Source organism: Gigantopelta aegis, chromosome 10 (assembly GCF_016097555.1).
Source record: "Gigantopelta aegis isolate Gae_Host chromosome 10, Gae_host_genome, whole genome shotgun sequence".
Taxonomy (NCBI): domain Eukaryota; kingdom Metazoa; phylum Mollusca; class Gastropoda; order Neomphalida; family Peltospiridae; genus Gigantopelta; species Gigantopelta aegis.
In genome coordinates, this window is record NC_054708.1 from 17848073 (window position 1) to 17862736 (window position 14664).

Sequence of the window (14664 nt, forward strand, 5' to 3'; positions counted from 1 at the left end):
GTCACTATCTGCTGTTACTATTTGTGTGATCCCTTACTTCTTTCAGTCAGTAAATTATGTTTTACACTGGTTGAACCTGGGTGTAAAGACGCGTCTAGCTAGTTTATCACTTCATTATAATCACAAACGCCTTGCCGATAAGACTATTAAAAGACATTAGACAGGATCATAAAATGACTTGTTATTAACCTTGATGTTATGATTACAAGCATTACATTTTACTGATTTTCAGTGCTATAGGTTTCGTGTGCATTTTCTTATAAACTGCATTCCATGACTTCACAACTTTTTAAATTCACTTTTCAGGACATTCAAAAGGTTTTTCTATCATATACATAATAAATCTACTGGTAACAATGTAATATAATAATACAATGTTATGACATGAACTGCCAAAATCTCCTTGTGTTATTTTAAATCATGGCAAGAGGGAGGGGGAGAGAATCAACCAGTTTATATTTTCAATGACTCAACTCAAATTAGTCCAGGACTTTTCGGGTCTGGAAAATGTCGTATGTCATTTGCAAATTGCACAACTTTCCAGAATTTTAAAAATCCACATGTTTCATTTAAGAGACTGAAAGGAAGGAATGTTTTATTTGATGATGCACTCAACACATCTTGATTACAGTTATATGACATGGGACCTATGGTTAAGGACCACATAGATAACAAATAAGGAAACATGTTGCCACCCTGTTACTCTTTCTGATTAGAAGCAAGCACCTTTTGACAAAATTAATTATTCTTATCATTACTGTACGATTTTCTTAACCCTAACCCATTTTCATCTGGGTAACTGCAGTTGCATTCAGCACACACATTGTAAATATTCAATTCCATAGTGCCATACCCAAATTTTTAATTTATGGCAGAAATCCTGGCAAGGAATCTTTTATAGGCACAATCCCACAGACAGGATAGTACATACCACGGCCTTTGTTACACCAGTTGTGGTGGAATCAGAAATAGCTCAATGGGGCCACCAATGGGGATCAATCCTAAACTGACCATGCATCATGCAAGCGCTTTACCACTGGACTACGTCCCGCCACCCCCACCCTCCATCGGTTTATGGATGTCAAACATTTATTAATTTGTTTACTCATTGTTTAAAAAGGAAACCTGCTACATTTTTCCATTAGCAGCAAGGGACCTTTAATATGCACTTTCCCACAGACAGAACAGCACATAACACAGCCTTTGATATACTAATTGCGGTGCACATTACCATGTACATGTACTCAAATTACTGAAGATATTATCACTTTTCACTTGGCGTTTTTTTCAAATTTGTACATCTACATTTTAAGTAGGGTCAACATTTAAAAACAAATAAACAAACAAAAAACTAAACATTTACTGTACTGTAATGTATTTGAAATATGTGTCAGCTTCCACTAACATTAGCTTTCACATACATGTACATGTGCATGTTCTTTCCTCATTTTCTTTTAAATATTAATTTTGTATAGATATATTATTTTACAAGAAAAAAAGTTAAGTCTATGCCAATACCTGGATATATTCCACATATATATTTATCCTATAACTTACCAATAATATCCACGTTATAAACCCATTTGATATTTACCATTATTAACTTGGTTAATAATGTTTTGCTGTCAATGGGTCATTTGTTTACAGCCATCAAAGACTTGTATACCTGAGCATAACGTTTTGATGAGATTTAAAAGTACATGATGTCAAACTACATTTGTGATAATCGTGATGGATTTCATATTACTGATGAGGTGACCTCAGAACTTTGATTTACTAAATATCAAATTAAATGTTATTTAAGAAATGTTATAGAATAAATAGAAATCGCTACTTGTGTTTTTAATATATAAAATATCAACCTTGTCTAGTTAATTGGTATTTGTCTCTGCAGAGCATCAACAAATACCAACTGACATAGACTAGGTTGATATTTTCCATATTAAAAAACACAAATGACGAATCCTCTATGTATGAACTATATAATACATGAACAGACTGAACATGCAACATGATATTTATTTGGAAAAATTGCAGGACCTGGCAAAATGTTTAAGCAATTTCCTAAATATAGGCCTACATGCATACACAGCAGGCCCAGGTGAACTGCTAGCGCTACAATCTAACAATCCGATGTGACCGTGGTAGGCGTTTTTTCAAATTTGTATTGTTGACAAATGACCTATATTTACACGGAGAGCTTAAATGTTTACTCTCTGATGAGAGAGCATGGCAGATATGTGAGGAATTAACTTCTGAAGATAAGCGACCAGGCAATTGTCCACCTCAAACGAAGCTCATCTGTGATGATTACCGTACATGGAGTTGTGACTGCAATAAAATAATACCGTAAGCACTGTAAACTACATTTATTACACAGATCCTATATTTATTACACAGATCGTCCAGTGTGAAGCAATAGCTTGAATATTAGCACAAAAGGTTACGAAAACACCTGTAGCCTAGAAGCAATAAATGGAACTGTGTTTAATTTTTAAGTAAATTTTATCTTCAGAGTAATACATTGTAGTAGCTGACTGTTGTGAAGTAATCATAACTGGTTATCAATAAACAGTATGGGCCGATTTAACATGGCCTATTTTTGACTCACATGTGTTTAACTACATTTTGCATACTTAAAACACCTGCATTTATGAAAAATCGCTTCATAAAGTTGGTCCAACTTATTGTGTAATAAATTATCACAGTGAAATTATTAGAATCAAAATAAGGTTGGATTTTTTTTTTTCTTTCTGGTAATTATATATCAAAAGTGTAAATAATATTGACAGTAAAATAGAAAAACGTGTCTTAAATGTTATCATTACTGTATATGAAAAAAAAAAAAAATAATAATAATATTTTTTTTTAAAAAAGCTGTTTACATGATTCAACATTAATTTGTTCATTTTATTTCAATTCATTTTCATATAATTAAATTTTCTTTGCGTCTATACACTTTACGGCAATCTGATTGGTCCAGAGGTGCTTACTTTTTTCGTTCATATCTCGATGAACCGAAAAACTTTAAGCCACGCCTACCACCTGATGATTGAATACATTCGAAACTGATTGGTTCAGCTTTACAGAACAGGACTTTATTCACTCAGAACACCCATCGGTCTATTCTATGCAGTAGTTTGTTTTAAGCATGTTCGTTATAAGTGTACTTTATTGGACACAAAGAAAACAGAATTCCCTGAACAGGTATTTTAAAAAGTAAAATTGGTGCACATGATGGATGAAATCTAGCTCAGTAGGTAGAGTGCTCACCCGAAGTGCTTGTACTGTAGGATCGAATCACCTTAATGACCCTTTCTCTGACTGGGTTTTACATGTCCCAACAAATGCCCCATGACTGGTATATCATGGTATATGCTGTCCTGTCTGTGGGAAAATGCATATAAAAGACCAGCCCTTGCTACTAGTGGACAAATGCTTGTGAGACCTCATATGAAAAATTACCAAATATTTGACATCCATACAAAACAAACTTACAACAATACTTTTGTTTGTTTGTTTTGTTTAAGAACATCACTAGAGCACATTGATTTATTAATCATCGGCTATTGGATGTCAAACATTTGGTAATTTGCACAGTTTTAGAAAGGAAACCTGCTATATTTTTCCATTAGTAGCAAGGGATCTTTTATATGCACCATTCCACAGACAGGATAGCACATACCACAGCCTTTGATATACCAGTCATGGTGCACTGGTAAAAACAATACTAATGGATCATTTGGTGCAGGGCTAGCTCTGGGTGAGCAAAATATTTCGTCAAATTGTCTATTAAACTTCAAAAATTGCAGAAATTGTCAGGTTTGGGTTTTGTTTTTTAAATCAATTATTACATGAAATTATTTCTCCAAATTAAAATAAAATTCGCCAATTGCTTTCACAATTTACAATTGGTAAGTGCCAGAGCTAGCCCTGTGGTGCAAACCACTTAATATAACGTTCAGATGACTGATGATAAAAGTTTGCCTCACTTATTCACGTGGGTTTTTTTTTAATGAAATGAGATCACAGTTGTCTACGCTGGTACATGTATGTACACTAACTGCAATGGTATAGTAGCAATCGGTACATTTTGCTGGTTTATTAAATTAGCTTTAAGGCACTGTCTGGATATATATATATACATGTAGGAAGTTGCATAGTGTGACAGAAAATTTAGTTTTTAAGTTTTAAGTCCTAAACAAAATTTTGTTATCGGTTTGATAAATTAAATATTTTTTTTTTTTTTTTTTTCTAACCAACTACAATGTGCCAAAATATAGGCTTGTTGAGCTTCTCAAAGGATTAGTAATTTTTTTTTAGCTTCAAATCATATTGGGTAAAGTGATCATGAGCTAGACACCCTTGGTGTTTTAGACTGATCAAAACTAATGTAGGGCCCAAAACTGCCATATACCGCCAGATGCAACCAAAGCCCTGTTTGGGTGACTTTAAATATTACCAAAAAAAATGGCGTTAGTCGCCCCAAAAATATTATTTTGGCTATCTTCTTTCTATACATAACAGACATGTATGAGCCACTATTAATGACTGTATTGCATATATTTATTTCACATTAAACTCTTGCTCGTGGTTCGCAAAACTGAACGTATCAGCTTACTGTAATTGGCCACGTTCATTTACTAACATTGATTTTTCAGACTGGATGTAGTTAGGTGTAGTCCTGATAAAACAGACTTCCTGATCCAGTTTGTAACCATTTGGAACATCTCATTTCAATATCATGTATGTTGATGTTTTTCCTATCTAGAAGTGGTTCTTCAAATCAACATGATTTTATTGAAATATATTTCTTAAAGGGACATACCCTAGTTTCAACCCTTAAAAATTAACACTAAGTTTAGTTAATCTACAAACCTGTAACACATTTGGATAAAGTTACAATTGAGCAAAACATGAGTCTGTGACTTTGAAATTGTGAAATACCCTCTGTTACTTCTCAGACGCACATGCGTTTTTAAAAATATGAGAAATGAATTTTGTGATATTAAAAATAAAAACACCATGATGACCAAACACACTTCGAATGTATGGAAATTGATAATCTAAACCATAAAATCTAAGTAAAGTATGATTGCAGTTATCAAAAACGGCTCTAATAGTAAAAAATATACCTTAGTGTTTAAAAACTAGGGTATGTCCCTTTAAGTAAACTTATACTTATTTTAAAAAATTGATAATTAAACGTTTTCAATTATTTAAAACAAACCTGAAATATGAATATTTCGTGTTTGGGCTACTTAAAGCAAGTTAGGGTCACTGAAAATAAAAATTTAATGGCCCAGATATTTTGTTTTCAGCCACCATACTCTTTTGACGAGTTTCGATCCCTGCTAATGTCCATTTCATTATCTTTGATGCATTAAATGATTACTATATAATGGCTGGTATTCCTTAAGACTTTATTTTGCTTCTTTCTTTTTTTAAGTAAGAATTTTACTCACAGAAAATTATGTAAATGACATTTTTAATAATAATTCTATCATGATGACTCGGATATGTTCACTTTTATGTCAGACGGTGTGAATCCTACACACTATCCGACTTAAAACTACTTTCACTGATCTTATTCATATTTAGAGTAAAAAATATCCAGGGCCACTCACCAAATTCGCCAAATGTGAATTTCAAAACTAGCTGACAAATTTTATTTTAATTTCAAAAAATAATTTCAGGTAATAATTGACATTTAGAAAATAACTCTCTATTTCTGCAATTTTTTAAGTTCAATAAATAATTTAGTGAAATGTTTTGCTCACCCAGAGCTAGCCTAATATCTATATTATTAATCAAATTTGGATTAATTTAGTATGTGACATAAAAGCACACAGAAAAGTATATAAATAAATAATGTAATCAACTGCTCAACAGTTGAAAACGAGCCTCAATTCACATAAAGTTCCCATTTAATTACTTTTCCTGCACTGGTACCTGATAGAAGGGGGTGGGTGTAGCCCTGTGTTAAGCGCTCACTCAATGCGCAGTCGGTCTAGGATCGATCCCAGTCAGTGGGCCCACTTCTCGCTCCAGCCAGTGTACCACGATTGGTATATCAAAGGCTGTGGTATGATGTACTACCCTGTCTGTGGTATAGTGCATATAAAAGAACCCTTGCTGTTAATGGAAAAGAGTAGACCATGAAGTGACGAAAACGGGTTTCCTCTCAATATCTGTGGTCCTTAACCATATGTCTGACACCATACAACCGTAAATAAAATGTGTTGAGTGCATCATTAAATAACACATTTCTTTCTTCTTTTTTTGTACCCGATATTATGATCAAACATAAATTTTAACGGTCTGACTTACAGGCATTGAAATAAGCCTGGTGCCTGGTAACCCATGTAAAGGCCCATGCTTATAAAACTCGTCCAGACTCATCTCAAATCAAAAATTTGTTTTGTTTAACGACACCACTAGAGCACATTGATTTATTAATCATCGGCTACTGGATGTCAAACATATGGTCATTTTGACACAGTCATAGAGAGGAAACCCACTAAAAAAATTTTTATTAATAGCAAGGGATCTTTTATATGCACCATCCACAAACAGGATAGCACATACCACGGCCTCTGATATACCAGTCGTGGTGCACTGGCTGGAACGAGAAATAACCCAATGGGCTACCGACGAGGATCAATCCAAAACCGACCGCGCATCAGGCGTGTGCTTTACAACTGGGCTACATCTCGCCTCCAATCTCAAATGATATCACACGTATGCAATTTGTATAGAGTTGCCAAGTCGTTACTGACTCGAGTCTCAAGTCTAGACTCAAATTTTTTTATAAGCACCAGGCCAGGTTACCATAAATTACAGTTTTCAATTCCCATTATAATTCCTTCACAAATACACAGATATGTTGTTATTCATTCTTATTATTGTCTAGTTGTAGTGATACACCTGTGTGTAATTTATTATTAAACAGCACACAAGTTATCAAAATGTACATTGTGCTTTTGTTTTTAACAAAAATATTTATAATAAAATTTCCGTCATCCCTTTGCTCCAGATGTTGCAATGGGAGTTTGTTAATTTCTTGATGAACGTAAAAGTTACATCGTCAGGGAACGTCATATCTGATGAGACGTCATATTATATCCATGGGATAGTTTTTTTGTACACCTGTAATGTTGAGAATCTGTTGAAATTTCATCACTGATCATCGATTATAATCTGTTTATACCAATTGATCAAATGTAATTGTTTAGAAATATGTGAACTTCAGGAGGATCTGAATTATTAGACCTGTGCACCTATTTTCCTTTTCACCAGTGTCGTGGTTAAGCCATTGGACATAAGGCTGGTAGGTACACTACAGGGTTCACAGCCCAGTTTTAACGACTCAATGGGTAGATGTATGACCACTATATCCTCTTGTCTCTCACTAACAACTAACCCACTGTCCTGGACAGATAGCCCAGATAGCTGAGGTGTGTGGCCAAGACAGTGCGTTTGAACCGTAATTGTATATAAGCATGAAAATAAGTAGAAATGAATGAATTGAATGTCATGTTCACCAGAAGAGACACCACAAATCGCAAATTTTACCTTTAATACCTTTTCGCTATTAGTTTTTGTTACATTCATGTGAAAACAAATCCAAAATCCCCAGCATATTAAAATTTGATATCAATTCGTACATCTAAACTGTAAAACGAATTACTGTCAACATTTTATGTCATAAATGAATATTAATTTTTATAATCAATCATATAGGGTTCAATGTGAGTCCCTACATCTTAACATGTATTTGTATTTGCCCCATAGACAACAAACCAAAATCTTTTAAAGAAACCACTGTACAATATTTAATATAGTTATAGTAAAAATTTCAATTCAAATGACCATCCAGTAAAACCAATATTGTTGCGTTATCTGTATATTCTTGGGTTTTTTCAAAATAGTATTAAATAATTGGGTTAAAAAATATAAAAAAATCGTAAACAAACGTATTACTAGTGACTACTTGGGTTTGTTTTAGGTTATGAAAACATTTAGGGATTTTTCCAGACATAAAATGGATAAAAATATGGATCAATACCTTAAAAATTACAGCACTTGACATTGTTTTAAGAAAAGTTAGAAAGTAGTTTGAAAATTCCTGTATGGTTTGCAAAGGTAAAGTGACATGCAACCATAAAACAAGTCATCAGGCATCATTCATATATATTCATATATAGCAGGGGTTGAAATTTAATTTTGTTACCACTATCCCAAAGGAATAGTGAATTTCACAAAACACTATTCCGTCTAAAAATGTACTATCCCTTCAATTATTAATGTACCACTAGTTTTCCTGACTATGCTACATCGCCCTGTACAACATTGCATAACGAACAATTGTTTATATACCAGTTTATGCATTACTGCGTACTAGCTGGAATTACAAACGAACTCACTCTACATTAGTCTTGATCAAAAAGACATTTATTTTGTACCGGTAAGTGCATGAGAAAGGTCTTAGTAGCACGAGGATTTGTTCTGCAGAAAAATGTAGCTGAAGAAAAAGCGTAAGCGGAATAGTCGCAGGCGATTTTCGGTATTCTGTGCTTTATTTTTACTTACATGGCGGAATATTGGAAGAATTGTTTTACTATTCCGTTTCGAAATTTACTATTTGCAGAATAGCGTAAAATTCGACCCCTGTATAGTAAGCAATATCTATCATCATAAGTAACTGTGATGCTTGACATTATATAACAATTGACAAACACCCCTCCCTCCCCATAATTTTGTAATGTATCCGCCAGACATTAACCGTTATAGCCTGGCCTTCTGAATCACTCAACCATTTGACACGTGCTTATATCACTTGAAGGTTATATCTTCTTCAAATGAATCGATTGCAATAAGTGATATCGCTAGCTGATCAATGCAGTTTTGTTTAAACTGTGAAGGCAGTGTAAATATTCTTTAGCACTCAGGTAACTGGAATGATGAACATTCCCACTTCCACTAGTAGTGGGAATTGGTTGTATTTTCATGTTTGATGATTGGTTCTAAAGTCGAACTAACCAATCATCCGTTATAATCATTTGTCGACATTTTAAAACTATTTTTTTTACTCAAGGTTAAAAATATACAAGTTTGTTTGCTTATTGACACCACTGAAGCGTATTGTTACTTAAGGTACTCAAGGTTCTTTTGATGTGCTCAAAAGCGTCTAGAACAACCAGGTGTTATAAAATAAAAGATTATTGGTGAAACGCACAGATCTTGCAAGTTAAAAATAGAACGCTGAATTACCTGACTCAACTTTATCCTTCGTTAAAACTTTTTAACAGACAGGAAAGCACATAAGGTGACAGATACCATAGCCTTTGACACATTGGTTGGAACCAGAGAAAAATCCAATCAGATGAATGGATCCACCAAGGTGGTTTGATCCTGTGACACAAGTACCTCAAGTAAGCATTCAACTGACTGTTAAATCCCGCATTATATTGTATACAAGTAGATACTATAGACTTGCTGAACCTGGCGTTTGGGTGCAACCTTTAGTGTGGGGGCGGCGTGGGCCACAAGCTAGATTTTTTTTTTAAAGACTATTTATAGAATAGGACCAAAAACAAATGTACATTTCCGTCCTTACGTGGGGGAATGGGGCACAGCCCCACCCCCCAGTTCCTAAGGCTGTAATAATATGCAAGTCACAAAGAATATATTAATAAAGGTCACAAAACCAAAAAAACTGTGTACAAAAAAGCAACTGACGAAAAACTTCAGTAGGTCACAACAGTTACTGTAATGTAATTTAACAGTATTTTTAACAGCCTCTAGTTTGTCCATTACCTGTATCGATTTGTATGTTTGATACACACAATAAAAGTTATATTTTATTTGAGCAATGAAAACATTTAGTTTTTTATGGATTCAGCAATCTCTGATCGAAAAAACACTTATTTGGCGCCAAATTTGTCACATGCATGATCAAAACAGTCATTTTGTCTTTTGTTTTCACTAACTACCATCAGATATTTTGTCTTCAATTTAACTGGTTGTAACTGATGATTTTTAATTTCTGTCATTCTGTTTATTCAGCAATTCTTTATAAAATATAAACTTTATCATTAAAATCATTTATCTTGGGTGCCAAAAAATACATACACCACCTTTCACTTTTTATCAGCTGGCAATATTAAAGCGATTGATTCATTCGATGAAGATGGCAATAAAAAGAACAGAATTGTTTTTTATCCCACATTAAAGGATCACTTTACAAACATCTTTATTGTTTTTCATATATCTTGAAATCTTTATTAAAATAATATTATTATTAAAACTTTGATCGGTTCAGCAAAACTGGGACTGCCCATGAATGTCAGAATGACATCATCTCCGGTTCAATTAAAAGATCAACTTTTTTGTACCAAATACTGAGAGGTAAAATAAGTAGTAATAGTATGTCTTTCCACAAATTCGATTTTTTTTGCTAATCGTTTTTTTTAAGGATGTGGTACCGCAAGGCCGCCCTCCTTTAAATTTCACCCAGCGAGAACACTGCCAGTACAGCACTGTAGCAGGTGGGGTAGTAATACATTCTGATATGTAGAGCTGGGCAGTATTGAAATTTCAGTTTCAGTATCAGTATTTTGGGGGTAACTTACCTTGGCATTGGTATGGTATTCGGTACTAACACAATACAGATACCGATATTGGGCAGTATTTTTTTTATATACTCTGCTTTAAATGCAGTGTTCTAGCTAGCAATAAATAGAGGGGCGCTGCGCCCTGCCACCGTTTTGTGCTGCCCTGCCGTGTTTGTTGCCGCACCGCCCTAATTCATTGTCCAAAAAAAATACAAAATCTTGCTTTCCTCTCAAAGCGTGTACAGTGTTGTTACGAGTCTGAATTTCCAACTAAAAAACGTTTGACAATACATTGTTTAGCCACAGTTGTGAAAGCCGACAGCAGTAACGTGATATGTTTTTTTATTATTGTTAGTCGATATGACTGCAGACGAGCGGACAGGCAGTCTTACAAAGCTTGAATGCGAAGTAATCCTCACACTGTCACACATATAACCACACACCACCTATCAAACACCTAGCTGAAAGCAGACCATCATGATAAACTTCGACAGAACGTCAAATGCGAAATTTATTTTGGTAAGTAAATTTTTGAAAGTAATTTTTGCCTTTGCAAATACCCAGACCAAGATACATATAGTTTTAACTGATGTCAGTAGTCCTTATCAATGACATATTGATTGCATCTGTATAATATGGCACAGAGTAAACTTGCAACACTGGTTATTTGGTGTATACATGTAGGCATAACTGTTTTGATAAAAGAATGTCTGCAAAAGCTATTTAATGAAATCTATCTAGACCTTGACATGCAATAATAGCCGTTTTTAAATGCACCCCTGCGCGTGCTGTAACCTCACTGTGGTGCAGAGGTGTAACATTCTCTTTGAGAATGGCCAATACAGCACAATTGAAATTTTCAGTACACATCAGTATCTATCTGTGATATTTGTATTTTTGCACAGTTCTTTACACTGTTTTTATTTAAATCTTGAATTTTTATATTGATGTTGATCATCACTTTATTTGTTTGCATTACCATAGTTTGACATCCAATAGCCGATGTATTTTTCGTGTTGGGGTGTCGCTAAACATTCATTCATTTTTAAATGCAGTGATCAACTTGTTACAAATATATCCTTATGTACATTTTTTAATTTGTTTGTTCTTTTATTTATTTATTTCTTTTGATTTATTTCTAATCTTTCTCTTTGTTTTCATTTCTTGATTTCTTTTAATTATTTCATTTATTTATTTTAAATTACATTTGGGCATGATATTAAATGGTATAAATACTATATATAATAGAAAAATGAATATGATTTTTTAGGTGAACCAACCTTTTGTAAAACATTTTAATAGTTAAAGTTTTATTTTATTTAACGACACCACTAGAGCATATTGATTTATCAATAATCGGCTATTGGATGTCAAACATTTAGTAATTTTGAAATTTAGTCTTAGAGAAAAACCCGCTACTTTTTTCCATTAGTAGCAAGTGATCGTTTATATACGCCATCCCACGGCACATACCAGTCGTGTTGCACTGGCTGGAACGAGATTTATTAAATAGTGTCTATATTTAGTACAATAATATTGCATACGGCGATGAATGTACTGTTTCATCAAACATCCAAATTTAAGAATAATAAATTTGGGTTTAGAAATTGATTGTCCCCCTCCCTCCAAAAACGTTTTGTAAATTAAAACCAGCATAGATATTCCTACATATATATTTATGAATGTACAAAATTCGATCATATCCAGCACTTGCCTCAAAAATAAGATTTTCGCGTTATAAAATGCCCTACAATTAAATTAGCACCCTGCCCCATCAAAATCCTAGCTAGAACACTGAAATGCATGCACGAGTTAAGTCTCACCCACTAATTTTATCTAAACAAAATTAAATTCCATACACAATGCCCTTATATCTATTCTTTTCGGCTATTTTGTTCGTCAGATATATTGTTAGTGCTTTACTAAATGGCGTAAATGATTTTTCAATATAAAAATTTCAGTATTTTGATATTTGCTCGGTATGATAAATCATAACTGACACAGTGACAATATGGTTTACCACCCAGCTCTACTGACATGCTTGTCAAAAAAAATGTATCCTAAAGATGTAAAATGATTAAATATTACAGATGTAGGCTATAAGTTATTTTGTTGTTTAAGAAAACAAAATGGGAAAATAACTTTAATATTACAATTCACGTGAGTGAAAATGTGTACAACTACAAGCTTGAACTGAAGCTGTCAAAAATAAACATGTTTCATACCTTATAAACTTTACCAAATGCCCCATCCCCAAGTTCTCCAACAATGTCCCAGAGCTGCATCGGGTCAACATCTTTTTCAATATTTCTATTCCATACATCTTTCTTTTTGAAATCATCGCCTCCTAGGCGAAAGAACTTCCTGAAACTTGTCAAAAATGACATGTTGCAGTTTTATTTTTGTCACATTCGTGAAAGAATGTTTACATATAACCCAATTCCATTACTCAACAGTAATTACATACAACAGTCAGTAAATGTTCAATCCAGAAAAGACGCACAAAATAGTAATGCATTTGGTAAGTGTACAGAAATCGGGCACATAATATCCTGTATAATTCCAATGACTTTTTCACACTTCTTATCCGCCATCTTGACAGATTCGTACGCATGCGTATTATAACATAACTAACAAAGCTACCTTCTGTGCATTACCTATGTATACAACAAGGCTGCTGGTATTTAGTAGCCTCCTCCTTCGCAAAATACCAAAAAAGACTGGTCTCTTATAAACACCAGTGGAAGAACAAATAGTCAAACCCAACAAAGAAACAAATTAAGAAAAAATTCCAAACAATATATCGGAATCATTTGTCATTTTTTGTGTTTATTAATGTATGATGTTCAGCCACAAATTGTATAAAATCGGGTTATATATCGATAACTTCACAACAAAATGACAAACAATTCTTATAATTTGAAACAACACAATTTATTTAGTTAAAAAAACAACACATGGGCAACGTTCTTCCCATGACCTATTTTACGTAATATTTTAACGTTATTTTCTGAGGATTTAATACCTTTTTTGACTTTTACACATCGATAAATTTACGAACAAATTACAAACAATTCTTATAATGAAGTAATTTGTTTAGTTAAAATACAGAGATCAGTTTCTAACGTCTTTCCGATGACCTGTTTATGCAATGACGTCCCGGTTGACGTAATGACATTTTCTGAAGTTTATGAAAGAAAGGAAGGAAGGAAGGAAACATTTTATTTAACGACGCACTCAGCACATTTTATTTACGGTTATATGGCTTCGGACATATGGTTAAGGACCACACAGATATTGAGAAAGGAAACTTCATGGGCTACTCTTTTCGATTAGCAGCAAGGGGTACTTTATACGCACCATCCCACAGACAGGATAGTACATACCACGGCCTTTGTTATACCAGTTATGGAGCACTGGCTGGAGTTTATGAAAGGATAAAATTGATTTTTTTTGCGACATCGTCCAATCAGACTACTACATTTTTGTGGGATTTTGAAATTGTGACCAAATGTTTGCTAATGCCCTGCACACACCTATCGATTAACGCCGACTCGACTGTCGAGTCGGAAGTGGTCTGAAAATGTGCACCTGCACACATACCAGCCGACGCGACAGTCTAATCGAGACAAAGCTGGTAGTCCATGAGCCAGACCAAAAATTGGTACTATCTGAGGGCACCAAACAAAACTATTATAACTGTTTTAGTATACCCTAGGACAAAACCAAAATGCATGATGAACTTTTCAAGAGGGTAGCTTTACCTAATTATTAATCTTTTTAACGTTTTTCATTCAGGTGGTCGAAAAATCGGAGAAATCCGTGTTTTAGTGTTTACTAAAGCACTTATAAACCTTGTAGATCGGTACCCACAATGTTCTTTGTGGTTTTTGCATCTATCGCAAGGGTTGATTAAGGATCCGAGAGGTGTAATTTGGTATCCTTGAGCATTTTGAAATATTCAAGATGGCGTCCAAAATGGCTGTCAAAACAGAACTGGAAACATTTCCAATACTTTATGACGAAACTGTTGATGTCCATGACGATG

At 33.9% G+C, this 14664-nt stretch overlaps 1 protein-coding gene across 5 annotated transcripts in view; it reads right to left on the reverse strand.

Annotated features, from left to right (window-relative positions):
• LOC121384713 (STE20-like serine/threonine-protein kinase) overlaps nt 1-13209 on the reverse strand; it is a 123580-nt gene extending 110371 nt beyond the window's left edge. For all 5 annotated transcript variants that reach the window (XM_041515217.1, XM_041515216.1, XM_041515214.1 and 2 more), the window contains exon 1: nt 12842-13209. In XM_041515217.1, coding sequence (XP_041371151.1) covers nt 12842-13003 — 162 coding nt within the window. In that variant the 5' untranslated portion in view covers nt 13004-13209. The remainder of the gene's footprint in view (nt 1-12841) is intronic.
• Nucleotides 13210-14664: the final 1455 nt, after the last annotated feature.